Source organism: Mesocricetus auratus, unplaced genomic scaffold (assembly GCF_017639785.1).
Source record: "Mesocricetus auratus isolate SY011 unplaced genomic scaffold, BCM_Maur_2.0 Super-Scaffold_4256, whole genome shotgun sequence".
NCBI classification, from domain to species: domain Eukaryota; kingdom Metazoa; phylum Chordata; class Mammalia; order Rodentia; family Cricetidae; genus Mesocricetus; species Mesocricetus auratus.
In genome coordinates this window covers 85,331,297-85,356,873 of record NW_024429182.1, presented here as the reverse complement: position 1 = coordinate 85,356,873, position 25,577 = coordinate 85,331,297, and the positions used below count along the sequence as shown (strand labels likewise).

Sequence of the window (25,577 nt, the reverse complement as noted above, 5' to 3'; positions counted from 1 at the left end):
TATATATACATATTAGGTTAAATAAAATATGTTGCTACAATTAGTATCAACCATTTTACATTTGTTTCTTTCTATTAGATACTGGCTAAAACACCAAGTTCATGAGGCTTCAGGTTGTTTCATTGGACAGCACACTCCAGGGATCATCGTAACCAACTTGCTCTCACAGCCAAACTCCATCTGTCACAATAATGCTGAGGAGAGGACTAGAAAGAGAGGACAGTTTTAGCTTAACGTGTGTCTCTGAAGTTGTATCCAACCCTTCTAGACATGTTCCCACATTCAGCTGTAAGGGAGTCTGGGAAATATAGCGTTGAGTTTTGAGGATATATATTCTGCTAATACTTGAGAGGTTTTTTTTTTTAAGATGAAGGAGAAATAGATTTAGGGGAGCAATTTGAGACTGTTACATTTTCTTAAAAAATTGTTTGTGTGAGTGTTTAGCCTGCATATCTCTGTGTACCATGTACCTGTGGGAGCCAGAAGAGGGCATTTGATCCTCTGGAACTGTAGTTGTAGACGGTTGTGAGTTGCCATGGGGATGATGGAAATCAAGCCCAGGTCATTTGAAAGAGCAGCCACTGCTCTCAATAGCTCAGCCCTGCCCCATGTTTTAATGACAGTCATATTCCTTCCATGTTCCCTTGTTTAGTGAAGGGTCTCCTAGGTGCGATTCATGCAGCTGTGAGCTGATATTGCTACTTAATCCATTGGCAGAGAAAGGAATGTTGGATGTGTACATGTAAAAATGTGTGTGTGGTTTGTGTGAGTCTGTATAGTAAAATGGTGTCTTTGTGTAAGTGTATCTTACTTTTTCCTCAGCAAGGAAAAAAAAGAAAGGAAGGAAGAAGTGAGAAGAACAAGAAAGCAATGGGCATGTGTGGGAAGAGAAAAGGAAAAGGCACCAGGGCATTCTCATTCAGAATGAGAATGAACAAAATAATTTGAGTGCAATGAATACCTATCCTACCCGAGGCTGAGATTCGTGGGGCAGATGGAAAGGCTAAATCGTATAAGTCAAAATTATCCCTCCAAGATCCCTTGAAACTGTGCATCACATACAACACAGAAGCGGCTCCACTCTGGTCTGATTTATGTGCCCCTCCAGGTATTTCCATTAGTAAGGATAGAAGCGATTTGGCATCTCTTGATAAGTCCAGAGCTATTCTCCCTCCAGTGTTGGAAGACTGCTTCTTTATCCGGGTAGCAGACAAAACTGGTGATCCCTCCTCCTTACATACTGGCAGGAAAGTAGGAAGTCTCCACCATGTGACTGGTAGGGAAACTAAGACCATGTAGCATCCCGGCAAGCATGCAGTAAATGGAGTAGGAAGTGACTAGAAACACTTGATGCCCCCCCCCTGACCATCTCATCTCTTTCTCTACCTCGCCTACTTCGGAACACTTACAGCTAAGGTCTCTTAAAAACTCTTTGAGATGCCTAGTGAGTTTTTGTTGGCATAAAGTGTTCCATTTTCACAACAGGTTTTAGATGAGGTTCTGAGCAGACAAGGCCGGGATTGGAGCACCCACCCCAGAAGCCTTTTGCAAGTAAGCTTCATGTACTTGAGATTCCAAAACTACTGAGAAGTCTAGAGAAATTTCCTGTGCCTAGGCCCTTGTTGTAGGCCAGTCAGGGATGGGGAGACCCAGCGTGGGTTAGGGCCTTACAAATCTGTTTAAAGGATGATGTGAAAGAAATGGGGGAGACTTTCAAGAACCCATCATCCCATCACCGTGTGCAGTTTGGGAAAATGGGTGGAGTCAGAAGCGGACCCAGTTGAAAATAAAGTCCAGGTGCTAAAGGGAGCGCCCCCTACCCCACACCCTACCACTTCTCTTCCTGTTTCAGGACTTTCCTAATTACTCTTTGCAAGCCAATTGGGAGCCTCTAGGGACAGTGTGTGTTCCCAGACCTCCCTTTGACTGATTCCTCCTAAGTCTTTGTGTATTAAGTCGCGTCTATAAAGGGCTTCTCTGACCACCACTTTATGTTTCCCGTTGGGTTCCCCCCACCCCCGATTTATTTCTTTCACATCCCTTAAGCTCTCTCTGAAATTATCTTGTTAATCACCTGCCTCCTCCATCTAGAATACAAGCTTTATGAGAGCAAAGACTTTTTCTTTCTTATTTTATCTCCAGTACCCAGGATCGTGTGTGGACAGCAGGCACTGAATCATTATTTGCCGAGGAGGAAGGTGCTATTTAAACCCAATGGTCCCGGTGTAAGACCTGCACCCTCCTCTCCTTATTGCATAGGCTAGAGAGAGACAATGTCTCTCCCAGCCAGAAAGGTGAGCCGCAGTGGATGGCACGGGAAGAGGTCAAGGCTGTCCAGACGGTGGCAGCAGAGAGAAAGGACAGCCATCGTCCTGGGGCAGAGGCTGGGATGGGTGACGGACAGATAGATGGGCGGTGTGCAAGGCAAGGGCGAGCAGGTGTAAGAAAGCAGAAGTGAGCAGCAGGGCAACAGCAGGCAAGGGGTAGAGGGAAGGCTGCGGCCCTCACTTGGGTTCTCGGGGCAGATACTCAAGCCCACACACAGATTATTAAGGTGAGTTTTCCTGGAACCATCTGTAATGATCGGCAAACAAAGAACTGGATTCCAAGACTATATCCGTTTTTTTAAGGGAAGTGTCCCCTTTCCTTTGCTTCCCCAACACCACCTGTCACCACTTCAGTTTCAGTACCCCACACCACTGCCCCATCCTGTTTCTGAGTGATACCCTTTTCCTTTATATGTTAGTTGCTTCTGGAATTACATTATAGTAACATGAAACTGACACCTCTGAAATGCCCTCGGGTCTGGCACAGTTTTGTCATTCCTCTGTCTTGGCAATGTGCAGAGGGGAACCGTGAGCCCCTTTGGGCAGTGACACCTACAGACTGGTGAAGCCAGAGCCACGTTGACCCCATATTTCTTCTCTGCTGCCTCCCATGGACCTTGCAAATGTTTCTGAGTTTCTGGTTTTTGAAATCACACAAAATAAGATGTTTCCTTGGCCATATGTCAGGCCCTGAGGTGCATGTGGGTAAATAGCTCTCTGCCCTGGCCCCTCTTCTGACTAAAGTGCCGTGTCCTATCTCCTCGACCGTCCCTATTGGAGACATTCTTCTTCCTGCACTTTGTACTCCAGATGTGCTCTGATGGGGACAAAATGATTTTCTTCTTGTCCTGGACACTGTGCACGTGTGTGCTTGCCAGGGCTTGTGTTTGCTTTCTTGGCAGCCTGGTTGTGCTCTGGAATCTGCAGCCAACTCAGATGTTTGCTATTTTCTGGGACGCTCGCTGCCTTTCCTAACTGCGATGGTTTGCTCACATGTGGATGATAGCCTCCAAAGGTCTATTCCAGGCTTGGTCTCCGGGATGCTGGTGTGGAAAGGCACTGTGCCCTTTTAGGAGGTGGGGTCTCAAGGATGATGGTGTGTCATGACTCTATGGTCTTACTCTCTCCTTACTTCTTACTTCAAGCTCTAAGCAGTTTTTCTCACCTCCTGACCTTGCCATAATGGAGCACTCTTACAGCAGTCCCCAATCCATGGTGCCATGAAACCCTGGACTACATTCCCAGAATTATAAGTAAAAATAACTGGTTTCTTTGCTAATTGTTTCTGCTACTATGCTATAGTAAGTGAAAACTGATTGATAGATTAACCTATGTTGGTGTAACTGGCCTGCTTGGAGAGGGAATTGTGACAAGGTCTTGCTCTATAAACCTAGGCCAGCCTCCAACTCAGGAACCACTTTGCCCTCAGCCTCAGTACTGAGATTACAGGCATGTGTCCTCCACCCCATCCTGAACATTTTTTATATGCGTTCCCATTGAATTTCCAATGGTCAATCATTCACGGAATCTTGATTCTGTCACAGGGTAGTTTATCTACATAGTGTTATTTTAGATTAGCCACAATTCTTACAAACAGGACCAATAAACCTTTATCTAAGCAGTTTGTCAGAGTCTTGAGCAGGTGAGGAGCTTAGGGCAGAGCTCCAGCCACCCTGTAAAGTCTTCCCTTAAAGCTACATCTAGCTTAGCATTTGGAAGCAAATGTCCTGTTGCCTCCCCAAAGACATTTATTGACTAATTACCATCCCCTGGTGGGTCACCCCAATTTATGGATACAGTCATATGGCATAACTCTAAAATGCCCTTGGGAGTTTTATGAATTTAAGGCTTGATTTACAATTGATGGGCTAGGAGGAGGTAAGATTCTGACCTAATTAGTGATTAATCCAATGATGAATTCATGACTTAATGACATCATAGATAGACCTGTGTTCTAGTTGCATTTCTCTTGCTATGATAAAATACCCTGGACCCCCTAAAAAACCCAAAAACCTTAGGGGAGAAAAAGTTTATTTAGATTACAAGTCTAGGTTTTAGTCCATCATTGTGAGAAGCCATGGAAACTAGTCACATGACATTCAAGTGCAGAGAGAGAATGCATGGATGCATGTTAGGGCTCAGCTAGCTCTCTTCAGTCTTATACGGTCCAGGGCCCCAAACCAGGAAACAGTGTTGTCTGCTTCATGGCTGGGTCTTCATGCACACTGGCTAAAGACAATCCCCACAAACATGCTCATTGGCCAACCATCTAGACAATTCCTTACTGAGACTCTCTGCCCAGGTGGCTCTAGATTCTGTCAAAATTCACTCTCACAGCTGGTTAGATAAAATATGTCACTGGATACATGCTTTTGAAGAGTCTGTCTTGTCTGTGTCTCTTCTTTCTCCCCTCCCTGCTTCCTGGTGGCCCTGAGGTAAACAGCTTCTTCTCCCATGACTTTCTCCCATGATGCTTTCCCCTTGCCTTATGCTTAAAAGCAATGGGCCTAACTAATGCAGATGGACGGAATCCCTTGAAGCCATGAACCCATACAAAATCTTTCCTCCTTTAATTGATTTCACTCAGGTATTTTATCATAGTGACAGGGACTAACTAACAGACTGCTGATGATTCTTACGGTCCATGCAGATTTGTTGATTTCTTTGCTTCAAAATTAGCCAGTGTTTTTTATAATAATAATATTTTTATAATAATAATAATTATTATTATTGTAACCGATAGGAACAAAATTAAACTAACCGGGGCAAAGAACTGGAGCACAGTGATTCCCATATTTGGGAAGCCCAGATTCGGGTCTTGCTTCAGGCATTAATGAAGCTAGAAGCTCAAGCATTCTCATTACCAACCCCCTTCTCCACCCATGTTTCCTTCTCCTTTCCACCAGCTTTGCTTTGCCCCTTCCATCCTTCCTCTATTAGTCGTGATTCTGTGTTGTCGTCATTACTTTCCTTATTACAATCATTTCTCCCCAGATTACAGAGAGGATATCTGCCAACAACCTTCAGTGAAGAGTCCCTCAGCTAGTTCTGTGACTAAAAGAAAATCCCCTGCTCTCTAACTCCACGCTGAAACATCTCAGGAACATAGACTCTGATTAGTTTTTGTGGGTCAGGTGTCCAGGGGACTAGGGCATGGAGAGAGGCAGACTGGATCTGGGCTCTGTCACTCATGATTGCGCTCAAGGAGGAAGACAGGGGATTGGCCACATGGTTAGGATAGAAGGAGCCATAAGGATCCCCTTCAGCTTCCTTCCCTCATCTGTAATATCTGACATATGGCCAGTCTCTCACGAGGACTTTCCATTCATGGGAGTCAGTCTTCTTGTACAGTGAAAATGAGGAATACGAGACAGTCAACTTTCTAGAAGAGATGTTGACTAGCTTCAGTCCATGGTCAGGTGGCTCTGTCTGTCTGGGATTGTTGCAACACAGTACTTCATGGTGGGAGAATGTGTGGACTGAAGCCTTATTTGCTTCATAACAATGAGAAGGAGGGAAGGATGGATGGATGGAGGGAAGGAAGCAGGGAGGGAGGGAGACAGAAAGAGAAAGTCAGACAGACAGACAGACAGACAGACAGAGATTCCAGAGTATCCATATTGCCTATAAGAGCATAATCCTAATAAATGAACTTCCTCCCAAACCTCCAAAAATTCCATCACCCCCTCCACACCCCCAGCACATGGGCCCTTGGGGGATATTCAAGGTCCACAGTCTAGCACCATTCTTTCTCGTTTGGTGAGCATGTTGTTTCAGCTCAGAGTTTCCATCTGGCTCTAAGCTATACAGTGAGGAGGTGACACATGGGGAGGAGAATGAGCCTTCATTGTGACACTGCATATGATTCATACTCGTTACCTCCTCTAATCCTTGCAACAAATCCACAAGCTGATAATTATTATCCCAATTTCATGGAGGACACTGATTTATTTTTTAATGTATTTTATTGATTTAGCAAACATTTTTATGGGCTTATGATTATGAAGTCATTAGCTAGCCTAATGACAATACAAGGTATACAATATTTCAGCTAGTTTACACATAAGGAAACTGGAAGAAAAGAAAAGTGCCATGCCTGAAGAGGAGACTTTGGAATTAGGCCTTTTAGCTACTTCTGCTGTGTAAAGATGACCTTTACCATTTTAAGGGTGCACAGTCTCATTTGGAACTCATTTAGAATGGGAGGTGTGGTGATATATTATTTATGATTTATTAGAGCTTGCCTGGGGATTCAGAAAGCAAAGTCAGCCACAAGCTATAGAAACCAGACACACACGTTTAATCCTAGCAGCCAGAAGCTAGGAGGTGGTGGTAAACACCTTGTTCAAGGCCATCTAAGGACATATGAGATTGAGTCAGTCTAAAAGAGTAAAAGATCACACACCTTTAATCCCAGCACCAGAGGGGTATAAAAGATCGAAGCAGGGTCTTCAGTATTCAGTAGGAGGCATTCATTCTCCAGCCACACTGAAGGCTGTGTATCAGGAAGGCCCAATATTAGGGAGGATAGGAAGGCATGAAGTCTCAGGATTCTCCAGCCACACTGAGGAGAGGCAGCAGTTTGAGGCTTGGTGAAGAGTTCATGTGTGGATCAGCCCTTTCAGCCTGTGCTTCAGATGAGAGCTAGTGTCCAGTTACTTTGTTTTTCTGATCATCAGCTTGAAGTTTGAACCCCAATAACAATCTCTGGGTTTTTTAGTGTTATGGGGAAAGGGCATTCATCTCTGCCTAGAAATACTGAGAATATTGGCTGACAAAGGGAATTTAAAGAAACAGCACAACCCAACCCCACCAGCCACACTTTCTTGCTCTAGGTTATTAGCCCTGCCTCCCTGCTCACCAGCCCTTTCCTAGCAGCTGTGCCCTAATGGGGTGCATAGAGAATGGTGCCAAGTTTCTTAACAAAGCATGTGACTTCAGCTTCCTGGAACTCCTCAAGTCAGGAGGATGGGGTAGCACCTCGCGCCTGTGGCTGACTTACTGTTCAGTGGTCTGCTTTACGAGCCCATGGTATGAGTTTAGAGAGAAGCTGAGGTCCATTGTGCTTGAGGCTGTGACATGAAGTCTCAGGCGCCTCAGTAACACAAAGGATGAGAATGGCTGGGGCTGGTCATAAAGTGATGCTGGGACCTGATTCTGGATGGAGCCAGAAGACTGGGAATCTGGAGTTCTGGTTCTGAGACTCCAGAGAGCAGGTAGGAGGGTGATGGAATTCCACATTCTGTCAGACTGTTGGCACATGAATGTTCAAAGGATCCAGAAAGCTCTTTGGGAATTAGGTGCTGTGAGCATGTACACGAGGTAGCTATGTCAAAGGATGGAGAACTCTGCTCTGGTTGGGGGTTGGAGGCCAGACTTCCATGTAAGATACCCTCATACAAAACAAGGCAGGCCAGAGAACCTCTTCCCACTGAAGTAGCTTTTATAGGGGGAGTATAAACAGTAAGCACGCATCCTGCAGCCTTCCTGAACTATAACGGAAGGAACTACCCATCACAGACCCGCAATGCTCCTCAACATTTCCAGAATGGCATCCATACTTCCTACAAAACCTCCAACCATTTATATCCTGCTTGTCTCTCTCATCTAGCCCCTGTGGCTAGTTCTGCAACGTAGAAGATCCAGAATTAGTTCTGTTTTTTATGTGGCTTAATGAGAACCAAACCACCAGAACTTCACTCAGACTCAAAGGCAAAGCCTTATTCAGGCTACAAACTCTCAGGCTGTCCCCAAGAGAAGAGAATGCAGCCCTGCCCAAAAGGAGTTTGGGGGTTTGTAGGGTGCCTCCGTTGGATGGGAGAGCATTATGGAAAAGGAACTGTCACAGGCACAAGAGACTGCAGTAAGCAAAATTTTACAGGGTGGTGGGAGGTTCTGGTTATTAGGATAATAGGAGTCTGTGGTCAAGCTGTTCAGTGGAGACAAGGGGTCAGCAGACTTCGAGAAATGTGGAGCATCCAGTTTCCAGTTTTGCAACTGGGTCCCACACAGACCATCAATCTGGGTATCATAGGTGAGTCTGTAGGCCAGCCCAGTGGTTTCCAGAGCCAAGGCTAGAACACATGCCTTCCTTACTTCCCAGATGGTGTTCCTTCTCTCCGCTGGACAGATCCTTGGTCCTCACTGACCATGCAGCCCAGATGCCTCCTCCATTTCAAAGCCTCCTTCACTTCACATGACTCTGATGCTTCCTTTTCTGAGACCCCAGAGCCCATTTTCATGCCCCCATATCAGTTACATGTGATCAAGCATATCTGCTGATGCATTTTTCCTCCCAGCGATCAGATGATGTGTTTCTAGGAGGCAGAAGCTGTGACTTTTTTTCTTCAGAAATGTGGATGTGGGATGGTACAGAGCAGGTACTCAGTAAATAAAGGGTGAGGCTGGGGGGTGTTTACTAGTCATCCCCACCCAGCTTGAGTTCGATGCCCAGCACTGCAAAATAACAACAAAAAAAGCAAATGGATGAGGGAGGCTGGTGTTATACACCATGAGCCATAAGAACTTTGGACCAGAGCAGAAACAAGCAAAGTGTACACGGAAGACACTTGAGCCTTCACTCACTCACTCACTCACTCCTCACTTACTCAAGAAGTATTTACTATGCATTAAGAACTATTCAAAAACTGGGCTGTGGTGACACATGCCCTTAATCCCAGCACTCAGGAGGCAGAGGCAAGCAAATCTCTGTGAGCTGAAGGCCAGTGCTGTCTACAGAGTGAGTTCCAGGACAGCCAAAGCTGTTAAACAGAGAAATCCTGTCTCAAAAATACCCAAAACAAGTGAATGAATGAATAAGATAATAGAAAGAAAAAGAACTATGCAGTTGTTAAAGATAGAGTTTAAGGCAGAGTTGGTCTATGGTCTCAAGTCTCTGGATTGTTAGGGAAGGCATATGCTTATCAAATAATTTCACAAGTATGTATTTAATTAAGATTGAGTTAGAGGTATTCAATAAGCACAAGTTGCTATATTATGTAGAAATTGAAGGAGCAAGAAGACCTACCCACACACATGAGTATGGTGGATCACAATACTGTTCAGCATACTGTAAGGATTGAGCCAAATCACTCTCTAACTTGGTACTGTGAAGACTACTCCCAAGGATAGTTGTCCCATTGTGCTCCCTCCAGTGGTCTTTCAATGGTGCTGACTGCAAGTTTTCCTTCCATAATTTTCCCTGAGGACCAACTCACTGAGGGCTAATAAGTCTACTGAATATGGTGGTCCTCATTACTATGACCCCTATCATTACAGTCATCACTGTCATCACCGTCTCTCCCCATCCACAGTGCTATCACCACCCCCTCACCATCACTCTCAACACGCAGTATTCCTTGACCATCCTCATCCGGTTATAGATGCTGGTCAATGCAATCAACAGGAATTTAATTCACCTTTACACGCCTGTAAGAAAGGCAGTGTCACTCACCCCTCCTCTTTTTAAATGAAGGAACAGGGCAGTGGTGGGCCTTCCAGCTGTGTCATAATTAGCCAGTGGGAACTCTGGAGTTTTAATCCTGAATCTTTACCCTTTACCAGTTCCCTGTGTGTGTGTGCCCACAGGATGGCTCCAAATAGCCGCCCCCCATTTTGTATTTTTAATCCTTTGTGAGCATCTTTCTCGAAGTTTTGGCTCTCTTAATGGCCTCTCTTGGGAGACACTTGGGGAGGGGAGAGTCATTAGAGAGAAGACTATTATTTATTGCTAAGCAGTCATCTTTGATTGTTCCTGAAATGCAGAACATGGTGTGCATTTGTGCCTTTCTGGAGAAGTCTAATGAAGCCCACCAGATGGGTAGGGCCTTCTGACTTCCTTCAAATCAAACTTTGAAATACTTTCATTCCCATGGAGCATTTATGTACTGAAACCCCGTGCAGAGTTCAGCTCAGCCTCCAGATCCTCTACCTTGTGTGATATATTTAATAGGCAGGAGAAGGTGTGGTCTTAGTTTTCTAGAACCTGCAGGGAAACTGTGCTTATAGCTAGCTTATAGCTTATAGCCACCTGGGAAACAATTCCTACAGCTAGCTTGTCAAGTGTATTAAATAAACATACAGGAGATGGCTATTTGGCACCAGAGAAAAAATGTAATCACATCATATGTCTTAGTGATTATCACACGGTGAAGAAACCCATGTGCCAGCATTCGCATGAAGAACTGGGACATGATCAGGGCTGTAGTAACATCTGTGTGCCCTCTACATTACTCTCTCTTCTCCTCCTACACATCTGACCCCAGCACCAGAGAGCACCTAATTTTGAACTTTTACATGAATATTCACCAATGCAACTATAACTATACCATTTGTACTCTCCCCCAACCCCTGTCACTCTCTACCACCCATCTCACTGTATGTTTGTGTGCAGTATATGTATGTGTTCGTGTGGGTGTATGCACGTGTGTGTTGAGGCCCCAGAATGACATCAGTGTCTTCCTCTTTCATTTGCCATCTTGTTTTTTGAGACAAAGTTCCTAACTAAACCCGGAGCTCATTGATTCAGATTGTCTAGCCAATAAGCTCCAGGGATCTACCTGACTCTGCATCCCAATGCTGGTTACAGATGTATGCTGCTGTGCTCAGCTTTTGGGTGCTGGAGATGCAAATCCAGGTCCTCATGCTCGCAGGGCTAGCACTCTGCTGACTAAGCCATCTCCCAGCCCTGCTGCTTGCATTCCATTATGCCATCATTTACAGGACAATTGGTTCATTTTCATTAGACATTTGCTTACATGACTATGCCACCATTTATATATTCTAATTTAGTGATGTTTCCAGTTAGATGCTACTTCAAGTGACATCACTTCAAGTATTCTTCTAAATGTCTTTGGGGCACATAAGCATGCATTTCAGAGTTGTGTAGTTGGGTCACAGGTATGTGTACGTTCAGATTCAACAAAGTGCTGAAGAATTTTCCAGCAAATGTGTTAATTTTCACTTTCATCAACAATGTGTGAAAGTTCCAGTTAACAACATTTGGTATTAATTCCTCACATTTAGTAAAACTGGTAGTTATGCAGTAGTATTTTATTGTGAATTTAATTTGTGTTTCCCTGTTGGCTGATGAGGTTCAGAATTTTTCACAGGTTTTTAGTAGCAAGGCACCTTCAGCAAGTGTTACTTCATGCAATCTGCCTATTGTCTTTTCTGTTGGGTTATCTTTCTTCTTGATTAGCCAGACTTTATATATTTTGGATATATAGATATATCCAAATAGAATATAGTTATATTCTACCTATAGGATTACAAACATCTTTTACACAATGGCTTGCCTTTCCCCTTTCATGGTGTTTTGATTAAAAAATAGTTTGGGATCATCTCATTTATACATCTTAGATTTTGTGACCAGTGTTTTATTATGTCCTCTTCAAATGCTCTCTGACCAGGAGGGGTCATTTGCATATCATCTTATACCACCTTCTAAAAGCTTTCTCATTTACTTTCACATGTAGCATGACAACCTGTGTAGGTGTATTTTGTGTATGATGTGGTGAGGACCACATGTGGTTGTCTTTGAACCATTGATTTTCTATGATGCTGGGCATTCTTTATCAATGAAGTCCCTGCTTTCTGGAACCTTGTTGATCCATCCACTGTTTAATTGGCTTACTTTTATTTCCTTGTTGTAGTGCACTGGCTTAATTTCCACAGCTCTGTAAGTCTTCATATCTGGCAATAATAAGCCCTACAACTTTGTATTTCTTTCTCAAGGTTGTCTTGGATATTCTTAGCACTTTGCATTTCCATATGACTTTTAGAAGCAGCTTGTCAATATCACACAAAACACACTGAGACTTTCATTTTACACTGCACTAAATCTATACAGCAGTTTGAAGAGTATTGACATTCATGGTGGTGCTGAGTCTAGCAGACTACCAACACTGTTGTGTAGGCTTCGTTGTCTACCACCTTGTGCTGATTACCGCACTGAGCCAGATGTGTTTCTAGCCCTTGAAGGCTTACAAGCCTGAAGACAAACACAAAACACAATGCACATTGTAGTGTGATAATCTTATCGTGGAACATAGTAACTACTACCATTTTTTAAAAAGAACTCTGTTTTAGAATATTTTCTTTTATTATTATTATTTGGGTGTGATGTGTATATATGGGCATGCGCTTGTCATAACATGCATGTGGAGGTCAGAGGACAACTTTGTGGAGTCAGATCTTGTCTTCTACCTTTACACAGGTTCTAGGGATCAAACTCAGGTCATCAGGCTTACGTAGTCAGCACCCCACTGAGCCATCTCACCAGTCCTAAGTATTGCTGTTCACCTCGGCCTACCATATGCCAAGCTAAGATCTTAAAGACATCACATGCACTCATGCATTTACATTGCATACTGATGCTTGGAAGTGAGCGTAGATAGTATGCTAATGATGTAGGTATTTTTAGGTAAAACATGCCTGCTATAACCCTTTTTAGCTTTAATATGATGTGATTTCTATAGACTTTTTCTCAAAGGGAAATAGCTTCCAGATTGTCTTCATCATCTTAGAGACGTTTTTCTTTTTTTGATATTCATGAGAACTAGTGGGTCTCATGATACCTTTTTTAAAGTTTTATTTATTTCATTTTATGTGTGTACATACACTTGCCTGTATGTTTGTGTACTGCATGCCAGAAGGGGGCATCAGATCTTCTGGAACTTAAGCCACCTGACTGGGGTTCTGAGAACTGAACTTGTGTCCTTTGCAAGAGCAGCAAGTGCTCTTAACCATCAAGCTATCTTTCTAGCCCCAAGGTCTCAGGGTTTCAAATTATCAGAGAAGAGAGAAGAAAACTCAGTAACTTCTTCAAAATAATCATTAAGTTCCAGTCTTGGAACTTTTAAAACATTTACTTTCCCACAAATCTTCAATATTGTTTTAGAAAGATGTAAAAGGCAGCTCAGTGGGTAAGTCACTTTCTGAGCAAGCATGAGAACCTGAGTTTGGATTCCCAGCACCCACTGACTCCAAACTCTGTTCTCTACATGCCCTTGCATGTGCATTCTCACACACATGTATGTGCACACACATGTGCACACAAACACACACACAGAGGGGAGGGGATGAAAATTATTTATTGCTTTTAGACAACTGTCTGGAAATATGAAGTAAGTCTATACAAAGCAGCAGCAGAGATCATCTTCTATCCCTTGTGAACTGAGTCAGAAGGCAATCCCAGACTTCTAGAAGCATCGTGCAGATATCATCATTGTGGTTTACAGTCAGGAGAAATGCCTTGACTAGGGGATAAAACACCTGGATTCCAGATGACACCTTGCATGGTGCAAACTTGAATAAATCTCTCTTCTATGGAAATCAGAAGACTAGTCACAAAGTGGAAGGGGTTAAATCAGGCCATTGTCATACAAAGCCAGTGATCAGTGCAACAACTACCGGTTACTTGGGTCAGTGAATTTAGAACTTGTATTAAATACATAAAATGTCTATTTATTTATGGATTTTTAACTTTTTGTGTCATATTCTGTGTGTTTTGAATATGTGAATATATATACATATACATTATGTGCACTCAAATATATACTTTTATTTATTAGCCTCTTTATCATTGGCAATAAAATGTTTCCTGAAGGACGTGTCTTCCTTAGGTTTAATTGTTAATACAGCCAAAAGCAGTGTTTCTCACCTTCCTAATGCTGCAATGTTTTAATACAGTTCCTCATGTTGTGGTGACCCCCAACCATAAAATTATTTTTTTGGTACTTCATAACTGTAGTTTTTGGTACTGTTATGCATTGTAATAGAAATATTTTTGGAGATGGAATTTTGCCAAAGGGGTTGTGACCCACAGGTTGAAAACAGTTGGTCTAGAGTCATTTGAAAGGAAAGCCTCCTTTGAGGAATTGCAACAATCAGAAAGTCTTTGAGCATGTCTGTGGGAGGGGGGATTTTCACAGTCATTAATTAATTCAGGAAGTCTCAACTCACTGTGTGCAGCCCATAGCCCACGTGGTCCTGCGCTGCATAAGAAAGCTAGTTGAACATGAACCTGTAAGGCAGCCAGCAAGCAGCTGTAGAAGGCAGTTCTTAATTGGTCAAAGCAATAAGAACTCAGAGTAAGATATGGAGGAAAATGCTGAGAGATCTGAGAGAAGAAGGAGCAAGCCACAGCCACATCTCAGCAGACAAGAGAGTGAGGTCCTGTTTCTTCCCACTTATATCCTCTCTCTACCCAGCCATCTCACTTCCTGTCTGTGCCCAGTCATCTCACTTCCTATGTGTCTGTACAGACCTCCAGACAGACCTCTATGGTTATCTAGTGGCATGCTACATTCTCTGACTTTCAGACAGGCTTTATTTGAACAATCAAGATATCATCACAAGCAGAATTCCTCCAAGGTTTCTGTTGTATTTCCTTGGCTATGAGTTTGTTCCCTGGTCAGAAGTAATTCTGCTTGCCATACCAAGCAGTCCTGCCTTCTGGTTCCCACCTTGATTTACCTCAATGATTGACTGAGACCTGGAAGTGTAAAATAAATAAGCCCTTCCCTCCTTGAGTTGCTTTTGGTCATGCATTTCTCACAAAAACAGATTGAAATTAATTATAGAAAATAATTTTCATCTCTTATTTTTGTTTTGTGTTTTACTTCTTGGCTTCCTTTAGGAAAAAATTCCAGTATCTTTTTTTTGTACAACCTAAGTTTTCATCACTTTTTCTGGAGGTTCACCACCTTAACCAAAGCTACCCTGCTCTTCTGGTATCTAAGACCCAGGAGAGATGTCAGCAGAGTTTAACATCGGTCTTCCTTCCTAGCCAGGGGCTGCTTTGGCTACATCTACAGCTTCAGCTGTCATGTCTGGGCTACATTTTGCTTGGTTTGGCAAGCCTGGCTCTGGTGATGCAAACTTTAGGACCAACTGCTCCAGGAACAGGGAAGAACGTGATCTTCTGGATCCTTCTCTGGACGTTACTCTTGTTGACCTCAGCAACAAGACGTTAGGAAGGGACAAAGCACAGTGGAGGCCCAAGGCCTACTGTCTGTGAGGACCCCCATCAGCCAGAGACCCAGGGCAGCATCCCCATCTGGGGAGACCTGCAAGTGTGTTTTACTCTTTAGAAGGTTCAGGTCTTTAGGGAGAAGTCATTGGAAGTGTCTTACAACGGGTGACAATTTGCTGGGTCTCTGGAGTTTTAGGGAAATGGAGGAATTTGAATGTCACAGGTATATGAGGAACATGAGAAAACGTGTAGGGTAGACTGGCAGGCCTCTTCTGAAACTGCAATGGGTGAACCACAGGACCAAATGAGGTGAGCGGGCGGGGCTGTGGTTGGCAGGGCTGCTGAAGCAGAGTCTGGAACCCTTCCAGCCTGTGACCTGTGGAGTTTGAGCTTACCCTGGGGGCAGAGGCTGTGAAGCAGCAGTCTCTTGGAGGCTGGGTTCCCTGAAGTCACATTGAGGGCTTTGGTAACTAACTTATTGTCTCATAGTCTCACATTTAAGGACCTGAAGTCAGTGGGTCGGCAGTGGCGCTCCTCAGTATGGCTCAGAGGAAGTCAGCTGTCTCCAGCCTCTGGCTGCCAGCCATCCTTGTCATTCCTGGTCTCAGGTGCTTCGTTTCCACCTCTACCTCTGTAATCACATGTGACACGCCCCTTGCATGATTCATATATCTTCTAATGCACTAACCATACCAGATGCATCACCCTCACTCCTCTCCCCACTCCCACAGCCTATTATGGCTACTTCCACAAAGATCCTAATTCAAATAAGGTCCCCACCTCATGCCTGAGGCCATAATTTCAACATAACTTACATAACACAACATAACTTAACAGGACATAATTTAACCTGTAACCCCCAGCTCCCAATAAAGATTTGGATGCAGGTGACTTATGAAGGAAATGTCCCAAGGGGAGAACAGGAAGGGTATGTGCAAGGAAGGACATGGGTAAGGGGTAAGCCTGAGATCTCAGGCAAAGTCCCTGAGCATGATTCTAGTCTGATTCTGTGGCCAGCTTGGTTTGTCTTAGTTAGCGTTTCTATTGCTGTGAAGAGACACCATGACCATGGTGACTCTTATAAAGGAAAACATTTAATTGGGGCTGGCTTACAGTTTTGGAGGTTTGGTCAATTATCATTACGTCAGGTGGCATGGAGAAGGAGCTGAGAGTTCTACATCTTGCTCCTCAGGCAGCAGAAGGAGGTTGTGTGTCACACTGGCCAGATTTGATCTTCCAAGACCTCAAAACCCACCTCTACAGAGACACTTTCTCCAGCAAGGCCATACGTATTCCAAGGCCATACCTCCTAATAGTGACACTCCCTATGAACAAAGAATTCAAACACATGAATCTATGGGGGCCATTCATATTCAAACCACCACAGAATGCAAAGAACCCCTTGAAGGTGACTGTCCTCGATGGAAGAGACCTGGGCCTTCTAAAGGGGCTCTGGTGACTTCAGGACAATCCTGTAGAACAGAGTCACAGGTACTTGGTCACTGGAGGCCAAGGTCCATCAGTCCCAGGATCCCATTAAAATGGTGCAAATGAATTTAAGGATGTCCTGCTGATGCATACTTGCTGTCAGCTGCTCTGTCCCCTCCTGTCCTCCTTCCTTCATCCCAGAGCTTTGAGTCTCTTATCCTTTCAGAGATCCAGGTTCTGTTATCTCTTCTCAACCTCACACTTTTTTACTCCATTGTGCTTTTCCTTCATTCTTTCTTCCTCTTTTTTATTGGATTTTTAAAATAGGTGGACATAGCCAGGCAGGCCATGCCTTTACTTTTGTGAGATGAACTGACCAATCACAGTATGATACTTGGAATTTTTAAATTTTATTTATTTATTGATTGTGTGTGTGTGTGTATGCGCATGTGTTGCCTGTATATATGTGTATGCACTATGTATTCTGGGTGCCTGGGGAGGCCAGAGGAGGGAGGGCATCCAATCCCCTGGAACTGGAGTTACAGGTTAGTGTGAGCTACCATGTGAGTGCTGGGAATGGAATCTGGGTCCGTTGGAAGAGCAGCCAGTGCTCTTAACTGCCAAGTCATTTCTCCAGCACTGATGTTTGACCTTTGTATGCCTCCGAAGTTCTTCTATGAGTTATCTTTGTACTAGTGGTTCACGCTATTATCTGATATAGTGGTTTTATTGTTTGCAATTTTATAGTGATTAATTGTCATTACTGAGCCCATTTGGGAGCATTTAGAGGACCACATGCTCTTCCTAAAAGGGAAATGGTAAAGCAGAATTATGCCCATGATATAAGCTAAATGCATTGATTTTTAAACGTCAGACAAATCAGTCAATCATGAAGAGCCTCTTCATGATTAATAAATTCAGGGCATGAATCCGTGGGTGGAGTGTTAATCTGGGAGGGAACCCTTAATTCAGTGACCTTGAAGATGTCTGTTGACTCTCTGTCTTGGTTCCTTACCAGTGACATTGGAACCCTGAATTACAGCTCCCTGGAAGTTCTGATAGCCTTTCAGCCCATATCTAAAGCCCAGAATCTGGAACACAGGGTGGCGATATATATTCATCGGAAGAAACTTGAACTTGTCTTAGATACTCAGTGCTGGGTTGTGTGGATACAGAGGGAATGAAAACCCAACCCCTCTCTTGAGTGAACTAGGAACTTCTGTTTTGTCCCTTGATTTGTCAGGCAGAGAAGGGGAGGGTGAGAGGAAGGGTGTGGGAAAAGCCTGTGGGAGGCAGATTTGGGAGCAGGTATATGTTCAGTCTGTCTGTGATACCTAGGACAAAACTTGAGCAAGCACCAGAGGGCAAGAGACAGGAGGGATGATATAGTTGAGATTATAGAAGATAAAGGGAAGGTTTTGGAGAGCAGAGAGTAAGATGTGTCACCCAAGACATCCAAAAGGAATCTGGATTCCTCTTGGGTCTCCTTAATAGAGATGTAGCAGAATGAGATAATTGTCAAGAGTTTCTGATTAGGGCTGTCCTTATCAAATTGAGATTATTAAAACAGAACTCGCCTTACCTCTGAGTGGTTCAGGAAGTTTTAAGGATGCTTGGGAGGTCCTGGCAGGACTATGGTGAATTTGAGACCAGCCTGGACTACACAATAAGGCTCTGACTCAAAAATAATAAACAAATAAGTAAAGAAACAAATATAAAAAGGGTTTTCACATCAGACTTCAGATCTGGAGTTTAGCAAGCTCTTAAATAGAAGAGGGAGTGGCGCCTTGCCCATCCTCCATCTCGTACTCCTCAGGGGTGGCATGTTGACAGAATACTCGGGTCTGGTCCTGTGGGTCAAATGGAACCCAGCTGATTGCTGTGCTGACAGTGGCTTTCTTGTCTCTCACAGTGACACTCTCAGCGGCTCCTCCCTCCTACTTCAGAGGCTTCACACTGATTGCCCTCAAAGAGAACCGGGAGGGTGACCAGGAAGAAGACCATGCAGGAGCCTTCCAGGTGAGACACCACTCAAAGCCCCTGGCTTTTCCAGTGGCCTCCCTGCCTGACTGGTGGAGACCAAATGAGCTTGGGCTATGCAGAGGAGTCTATGTAAAAAGAGAGGTTAAGGCATCTTATGTGGTTTTTCATGCGCTTCCTTGACTGTAGGCCAAGTAAGCCAGCTTCATTAGAAGGACTCCACAATTGGTGGCAAAGGCTGCAGGCCTGCCTGAGCAGGCTTGTGACCCCGCAGGGTTTGCTTCACTGTGGCGGATCCTACTGCTGGGCTCTGGGCTCTCTGTACCCTTGGCAGCAGGCAGTGCAACATGGGGCGAGTACTCAGAGCCTGGCTCTGACCTGCTGTTTCCCCTGCTGTAGGCAGCTTGTGACTGACTGGAACAAGAGCTCAGGGAAGCCAGGCTGGAGGGGGTTCAAAGCCCCGGAAAAGGATGTTAAAGGAATGTGGAGGCTGACCTTTGAGGGAAGCTTAAAAGAATTGCCCTTGCTTTGTTTGGCTAAATGAGCAGACAAGTTTAGGAGGTGGTAGTCCCTGAATGTCAGTCCTGGAAGAGCAGCTCCATGAGGGGATGAGGGATGGGGGGGGGGTGGGCAGCTCTGCGCATGATTGTGCAGAAGGCCACAGCACGAGAAAAGTGGGTCAGGAGAAGAAAGGGAAGCTCAGAGGCCAGGCCCTGGCAATAAGTCATATTTCACTGTGAATATTCTTTCAAGGGAGGTGGCAGGAATGCTGACCCCTCTCTAGCTAGATGCCAGAATACATCCCAGAAGGGCTGGGGTGATCCTAAGGGGAGGTCCGGCCACATCTACCCTGACCATTTCTGGCCCCCATTTCCCTTTGTTATGGAATTCATTTTTATCTGGCATTTGCAAACTCAGAAGAGAAAATGAGAAGCCAGGAGAGTCCTTACCCTCAGAGCTGGCTGCTGGGGACTCTGGTGTAATGCATGAGCTCCTCGGGAGATCCTGCCCCAAATATCTTGTCCATCAATGTCTATTAATCACTTGGGGCCAGGCTGTAATCATGGGTTGAATCTTGTGACTTAAAATTTTTATGTTTTAAAAATATCCATTTGTTTGTGTGTGCATGCACACATATGTGTGCCATGGCATGCATGTGGAGGTCAGAGGACAACCATCAGGACCTGGCTCTTACCTTCATCCATATGGCTTCTGGGAATTGAACTCAAGACTTCAGGCTTGGTAGCAAGTATCATTGTCCTGTTATCCATCTTGCTGTCTCTTGTTTGTTTGTGGAGGGTAACATGATCTTGCTATAAAACCCTAGATGCTCTGATACTAACTCTGTAGCCCAGGTTGGCATCAAAGTTACAGAAATCCTCTTGCTTCAGCCCTCTGAGTGTTGGAGTTACAATGGTCACCATCATGCTCAGTCAAAACTTCCTTTTCTGTACATGTGAGTCTAGGCTTATGGTCTAGTGAAATCGTTAGCTCTATGCTCATTTAGATGGCCTTTCATGGAAAGGAACTCTTGTTAGGCATACATGAGTGACCAATAATATGCCACCAACCGCCCGTGCTTGCATAGTGCTTGCTGTCTGCCAGGCTCTGTGCTGGGGGCTCTCTGTTATCTTAGCATGCCTTGCCTTATGTTGGAACTCATTTGTGCTTCATGTCTCTTTCCGATTTTCCTTCGTTTTCTTTCGGGGCTTCTGACATCCTTTTTGTTACCTGGCCATGTGTTACCAGAGTATCAGCTGCACACAGGAACTTGTAAATGCAAAATCTCAGCCCAAGGAGACTGGATGAGTCAGACCTCAGAGCAGGGTCTGCCCTGAATTTTAACAAGCCCTCTGGGAAACATGAGGCTCTTTGGATTGAGAACTTTGGGTGTCATGAGACATTGAGAAACCCATGCCTCCTTCATCAGTTCATAACAGGAACACATCCATTTGTTGCTATCTATCTTCTCATTCCACCAGCCCTGGGGAACAGAGTGGGTAAGGACATGTAAACACTCATGAAAACTCCTGAGTGCTAACGGGTCATAGCACTCAGGAGTCAGGTACTTTCTGGTTTCCATTCAGTAACTGACCAGATCCTCAGAGCCACATGATGAGGTGAGAACTTTTGCTCTCTTTACACAGTGGAAGCATATGGGAAGCTCAGAAAAAGTAACTGACTTCCCTAAAGCCACCGAGCTCTGTTCCTGTTTATAACTATGGTGTGGCAATAGGTGTGTGCTTGTTCCGTGCAGAAAAGAGGCCGTGTGTGTGTGTGTGTGTGTGTGTGTGTGAGAGAGAGAGAGAGAGACAGAGACAGAGACAGAGACAGAGACAGAGACAGAGAATGTCAGCAGTGTATTGCAGGATTCCTGATATACTCTATTTCTACTTAATTCTTATGGCAACCTTCTGAAGTTAGGGTTGATATCACCATTTCTCACAAGATAAACTGAGTCTTCAAGGAGTTAAATGGAAGCAGGCCAACACCTCAAAGCTCCACATGCTGGACTAGTGTGTTTCTCTCATAGTGAATGTCTTCATCCTTGCCTTACCTTTGAACCATTAAAATGCACACCCAACTTGGTTCTCCTGGTTTCCGAGGTGAGGGGGTCATAGACCAGATCTCCAGCTTATCTACCTCTCCTGAACCTTCCCACTGTAACATGAACACATTTGGAAGCTGTCATCTTTCATTGACTGATTGAGTCATTCAGTCATTCAGCATTCCTTATTGGGTACTTCCTGTGCCACTGGGGTCTGTAGTAAGACAGAGTTGTCCTGACCTGGTGAAGTTTGCTGTACACTCCTTGACATCATCCAGTTAAGTCAGCCTCTATAGCTGACAAGTGGAAGAGTCAAGTCACCCACTAGGACAGGAATAAATAAATTATAAACACCACAGCCATCTTTGAAAATGGCATTCAAAAAGTAGCTAGATACACATTTTCATCTACTACCTTGCCTCTCTGAAAACCCTGAAGACTTAGTAACAGCAGAATTTGTGTAAACTGGGTCTAGAGAGATGACTAGCATGTTAAAAGCATTTGATGTTCTTGCAGAGGACCCAGGTTTGTTCACAGCACCCACATGGCAGCTCACGGCTATCTGTAGCTCCAGGCCCAGGGGATCCTATGCCTTCTGTGGGCACCAGGAACACATGTGAGCAAAACATACATGCAGACAAAACACCCATACACATAGAAGAAAATAAAGTCTGTAAACGTTTGCCTAACTCTGGATAAAGATCACATACTTCTTTTAAACATTTAAAAATATTTGACCATCTATTGGGGAGGGGAGGGGATAGTGGACATTTTGCAGGCATTAGTTCTCTCCTTCCACAGTCGGGCTGGGCATTGAACTCCAGTCATCAGGCTTTGGCAGCAAGCACCATTATTGCCTGCTGAGCCATCTTGCTGACCTCATCTTCCTGGTTCAAAGGGGGTGTCAGATAACTTGTTATGCTTCTAAATGTCTGTAGACTTAGTAGGAAACCCAGACTCACCCACCACATGTAAAAGCAATTGAGCTGCCTTGGGCTCAGTGGAGAGAAGAGGGGACAGAAAGGGTTACTGCTCTGCTGGCTCCTACAGATGTCCTGGAGAAAAGATGGGGTACACTCCTCTGCTTCAGTAGTGGGTTCCAGGGTGGTGGCATTGGCACATGAGAGTGTCTAGCTGCCAGAGCGGGAGAGACACTGGAGCTCTTTATGAGCTGGCTGGGTGTACTCATGGTTAATTGCAAGTGACAAGGAGTTCAGAGATCGTACTGTCTGTACAAAAGTAACTCGCCAATCTTAACAATTCAGCTCACTAAAAACAAAGTGCTCCCTGGTCCCAGGCCCAGAACAGCCCAGCTCTCTCTTTTGCCTCCAGCGGGTCTCAGGCCCAAATGTCCTTTTCCAAAGGAGCTGGGTCCTGATCACCCCTATTTAAGCCTATACTGTACCACCACTTTGACCCTGAGCTGGATTCTTTGTTTTTCTTCTGCACCTACTCTTAGTGTTTATTACAAATGATACACCACCTTGTCTGTTTTAATTGCAGATATATGTATTATTTGTCTTTTCCACTGAGCATCTCTGGAGATGGGGTTTTATTTATCTCCTTTGTTCCCATGTTTTCTACCCTCAGAAGATCTTCCCAGCACAGAGTTGGACACACATGCTTACTGACAAAAATTTAAGCAACTCTTTGCACTGAAGTTGAAGGTGCTAATCTATTACACCATTGCTTTATGTTTGCTTGACTCAGGATCTGTGAGTGTCAGCTAGTCAAATGGAGATAGTCTCATGATCATTTGCCTGAGATGAGCCCCAATTACCACAAAAATGTCTTTAATTGTTCTGTATTCCTAAAATGTTTCCATGACCTCATCACCAACAATAAAAGTTTATTAGCATCTAATGGGTTCTGAACCATTTTAGAACCCCAAAGAAGTTTTGACACACTTTTCTAAAGTTGAAATATTGAACACTGATTCTGAGGAATTGTCTTTGTATTTATAAGAAATTTTCTTCTCATTAAATTAACTTTGCATGCCTGATGTGAAAAGTGATGTAAAATGTTGTCTCTTGGTCAGGCCAGGCTGTTGCACTATGAATTCACAGCAACTGTGGCTACCTGCACAAGACCTGCTCAAGATTGGGCCCATCATGGATGGGGGAGGAGTTTGAGAGGTCTTGTCCCTCCCAAAGGAAATATTGTGAGTTCATGACTACCAGGAGAGAGGGAGGCACTTTCTTCAGTGGTGTGACCACTGATTAGTTCTCCAGGCTCTACTAAATGACCTTCTACCCATGCTCGTGCAAGCAACCATAATTAAACTCTGTGGGACAAACACACACACACACACACAAAGAGATGAGGGGGAACTTGTGGGAAAAAAGTGTTCAGTGGGAGAAGGTAATGGGATGTAGATAATCAAAATATAGACTACATGTGTATGAAATTGTTAAAATTGTATTTTAAAGGATGTTAGGATTTTTGAACTTATATTCACCACTATAAAAAGTGGAGTAAAACCACAGAACTGGTTTCCTTATTTAGTCTTCATTAGGACAGATTTTTCAGCAGTGCAGCTACAAGTGCAAATGAGATGGGCATTCTGTGGCTTTGGTGAATATTGGCCAAGTACAAACCTTTCTCATTCCTGTGACTGAATTCCTGACAAGAAGAAACTCAGGAAGAAAAGTCTGAGGATGTTCACATTATGGCAGCAAAGGTCCATGGCAGTGGGGCCACTTCCTGTCCATAATGGCAGGGAGCTGCTTGCTCTCCTCATGGTAGATCAGGAAGCAGAGAACAGGGGGTGCTGGCACTCAATTGGCCTTCTCCTTTTCTTGCCTTTTAAAAATATAATTTAGTCCTTTGACAGTTTCCTATGCACATTCACTCATACACACACACATACACACACACACATACACACACACAATGCATTGCGGTTATTATTCCCTGCCACACTCTCTTATTTTCCTCCTATCACTATCATTCCCACTTGATTCCTTCCATTCTCTTTAACCAGAGAAATCTGTGTACCATTAGTTTAGGACTATTCTTTGCAGCCTGATGGGCTCACTAGTGAGTACACAACTGAAGACAACCACTCTCCTCCCCAAAACTATCAATAGCAAATAGTTAAGCAGAAAAGGCTACGCCCCAGTCTCTCTTCTATCCTGGATATTTATGGGACCATTTTTGTTCAGACCACGGCAGGCATCCACAGTTGCTGTGAGTCTGTGCTTGCACTGGCTGTGTATTTCCCAGAAAACAGCATTTCACCACCCTGCTCCCTGTCTCCTGGATCCTCCCTTTACTTCTGCAGTGTTCCCTGAGCCCTAAGGGAATGGTATAAATGTTCTAACAGACTTGAGTCTCTGAATTCATTAATGTTCATTGGAAAGAGGTGCCATTGATTAGCGCTGAGTAGTGTTTGTCAATGGATGTCAACATAAATGCTTAGAAGATAGATTGATTATATGTAAATTTAGTTAAACAATAATACTAATCTTCCCCTAGGTTTTGCCACCTCCCCAGCCGTGGATTTTTTATCAGATTTACAGTGTGAGGCAGGGGTTAGGCATATTACTGTTCCTACAGAAGACCTGAGTTTGCTTGCCAGCACCGTATCAGGAGGCTCACAACCGCTTGTAACTCTAGCTTCAGGGGATCTGATACTCTCTTCTAGTCTCTGAGGAAACACCACTCAACAGTGTGCACGCGCGCATGCGCGCGCACACACACACACACACACACACAGGTTGATTCACATATACATAAAAATAAAATAAATCTTAAAAATGAAAACACTCATTTGCAGAAAGTTGAAGGACAGAAAACGTATAGGAAGATGGTAACTTTTGAGCCTTCCCCTAAGGTGGGCAGATTTTGTAGCTGGACAAGAGGTGAAAAGAAGGATGCATGTGAAAAGCTCCCCCTCAATGTCTGAAAACCCATCACATGTTAATAATGCTCCCCTGGATACTTTTGACAGGTCACAGTAAAGACTTTTATTAAAACATAATAAATAAATGAACTAGAGACTGGTGACATTGCTAGGCCTGCCCCTTCCCTCCAGGAACTCAAATGGTGTAAATCGAGTCTATTGAGTAAAGATGCTAAAAGAACTATCATAGGAGACACTTCCACAGTATGGGGCTTACAGATGTGCACCACCACATCTGGCTCAGTTACTGATTGTTATCAACAACATCCTCAAAGCTGCATTACTGGAAGTGGGGATCAAATTGTGATTTGACAAAAGTCTCCACACCTACACTGGGGTTATGGATATCTCCTTTTTATTTGTTCCCTATAGTACTTTGATTCTGTCCCTCTCTGCAGGAAGTTCCATGAGCAG

General features: G+C 44.1%; 1 protein-coding gene across 1 annotated transcript in view; it reads left to right on the top strand.

Moving 5' to 3' along the window:
- The window catches only part of Spon1 (spondin 1), a 291,806-nt gene that overhangs the window by 5,787 nt on the left and 260,442 nt on the right, over nucleotides 1-25,577 (top strand). The window contains exon 2 of the mRNA XM_005075650.4: nucleotides 18,644-18,750. Coding sequence (XP_005075707.1) covers nucleotides 18,644-18,750 — 107 coding nt within the window. The remainder of the gene's footprint in view (nucleotides 1-18,643; nucleotides 18,751-25,577) is intronic.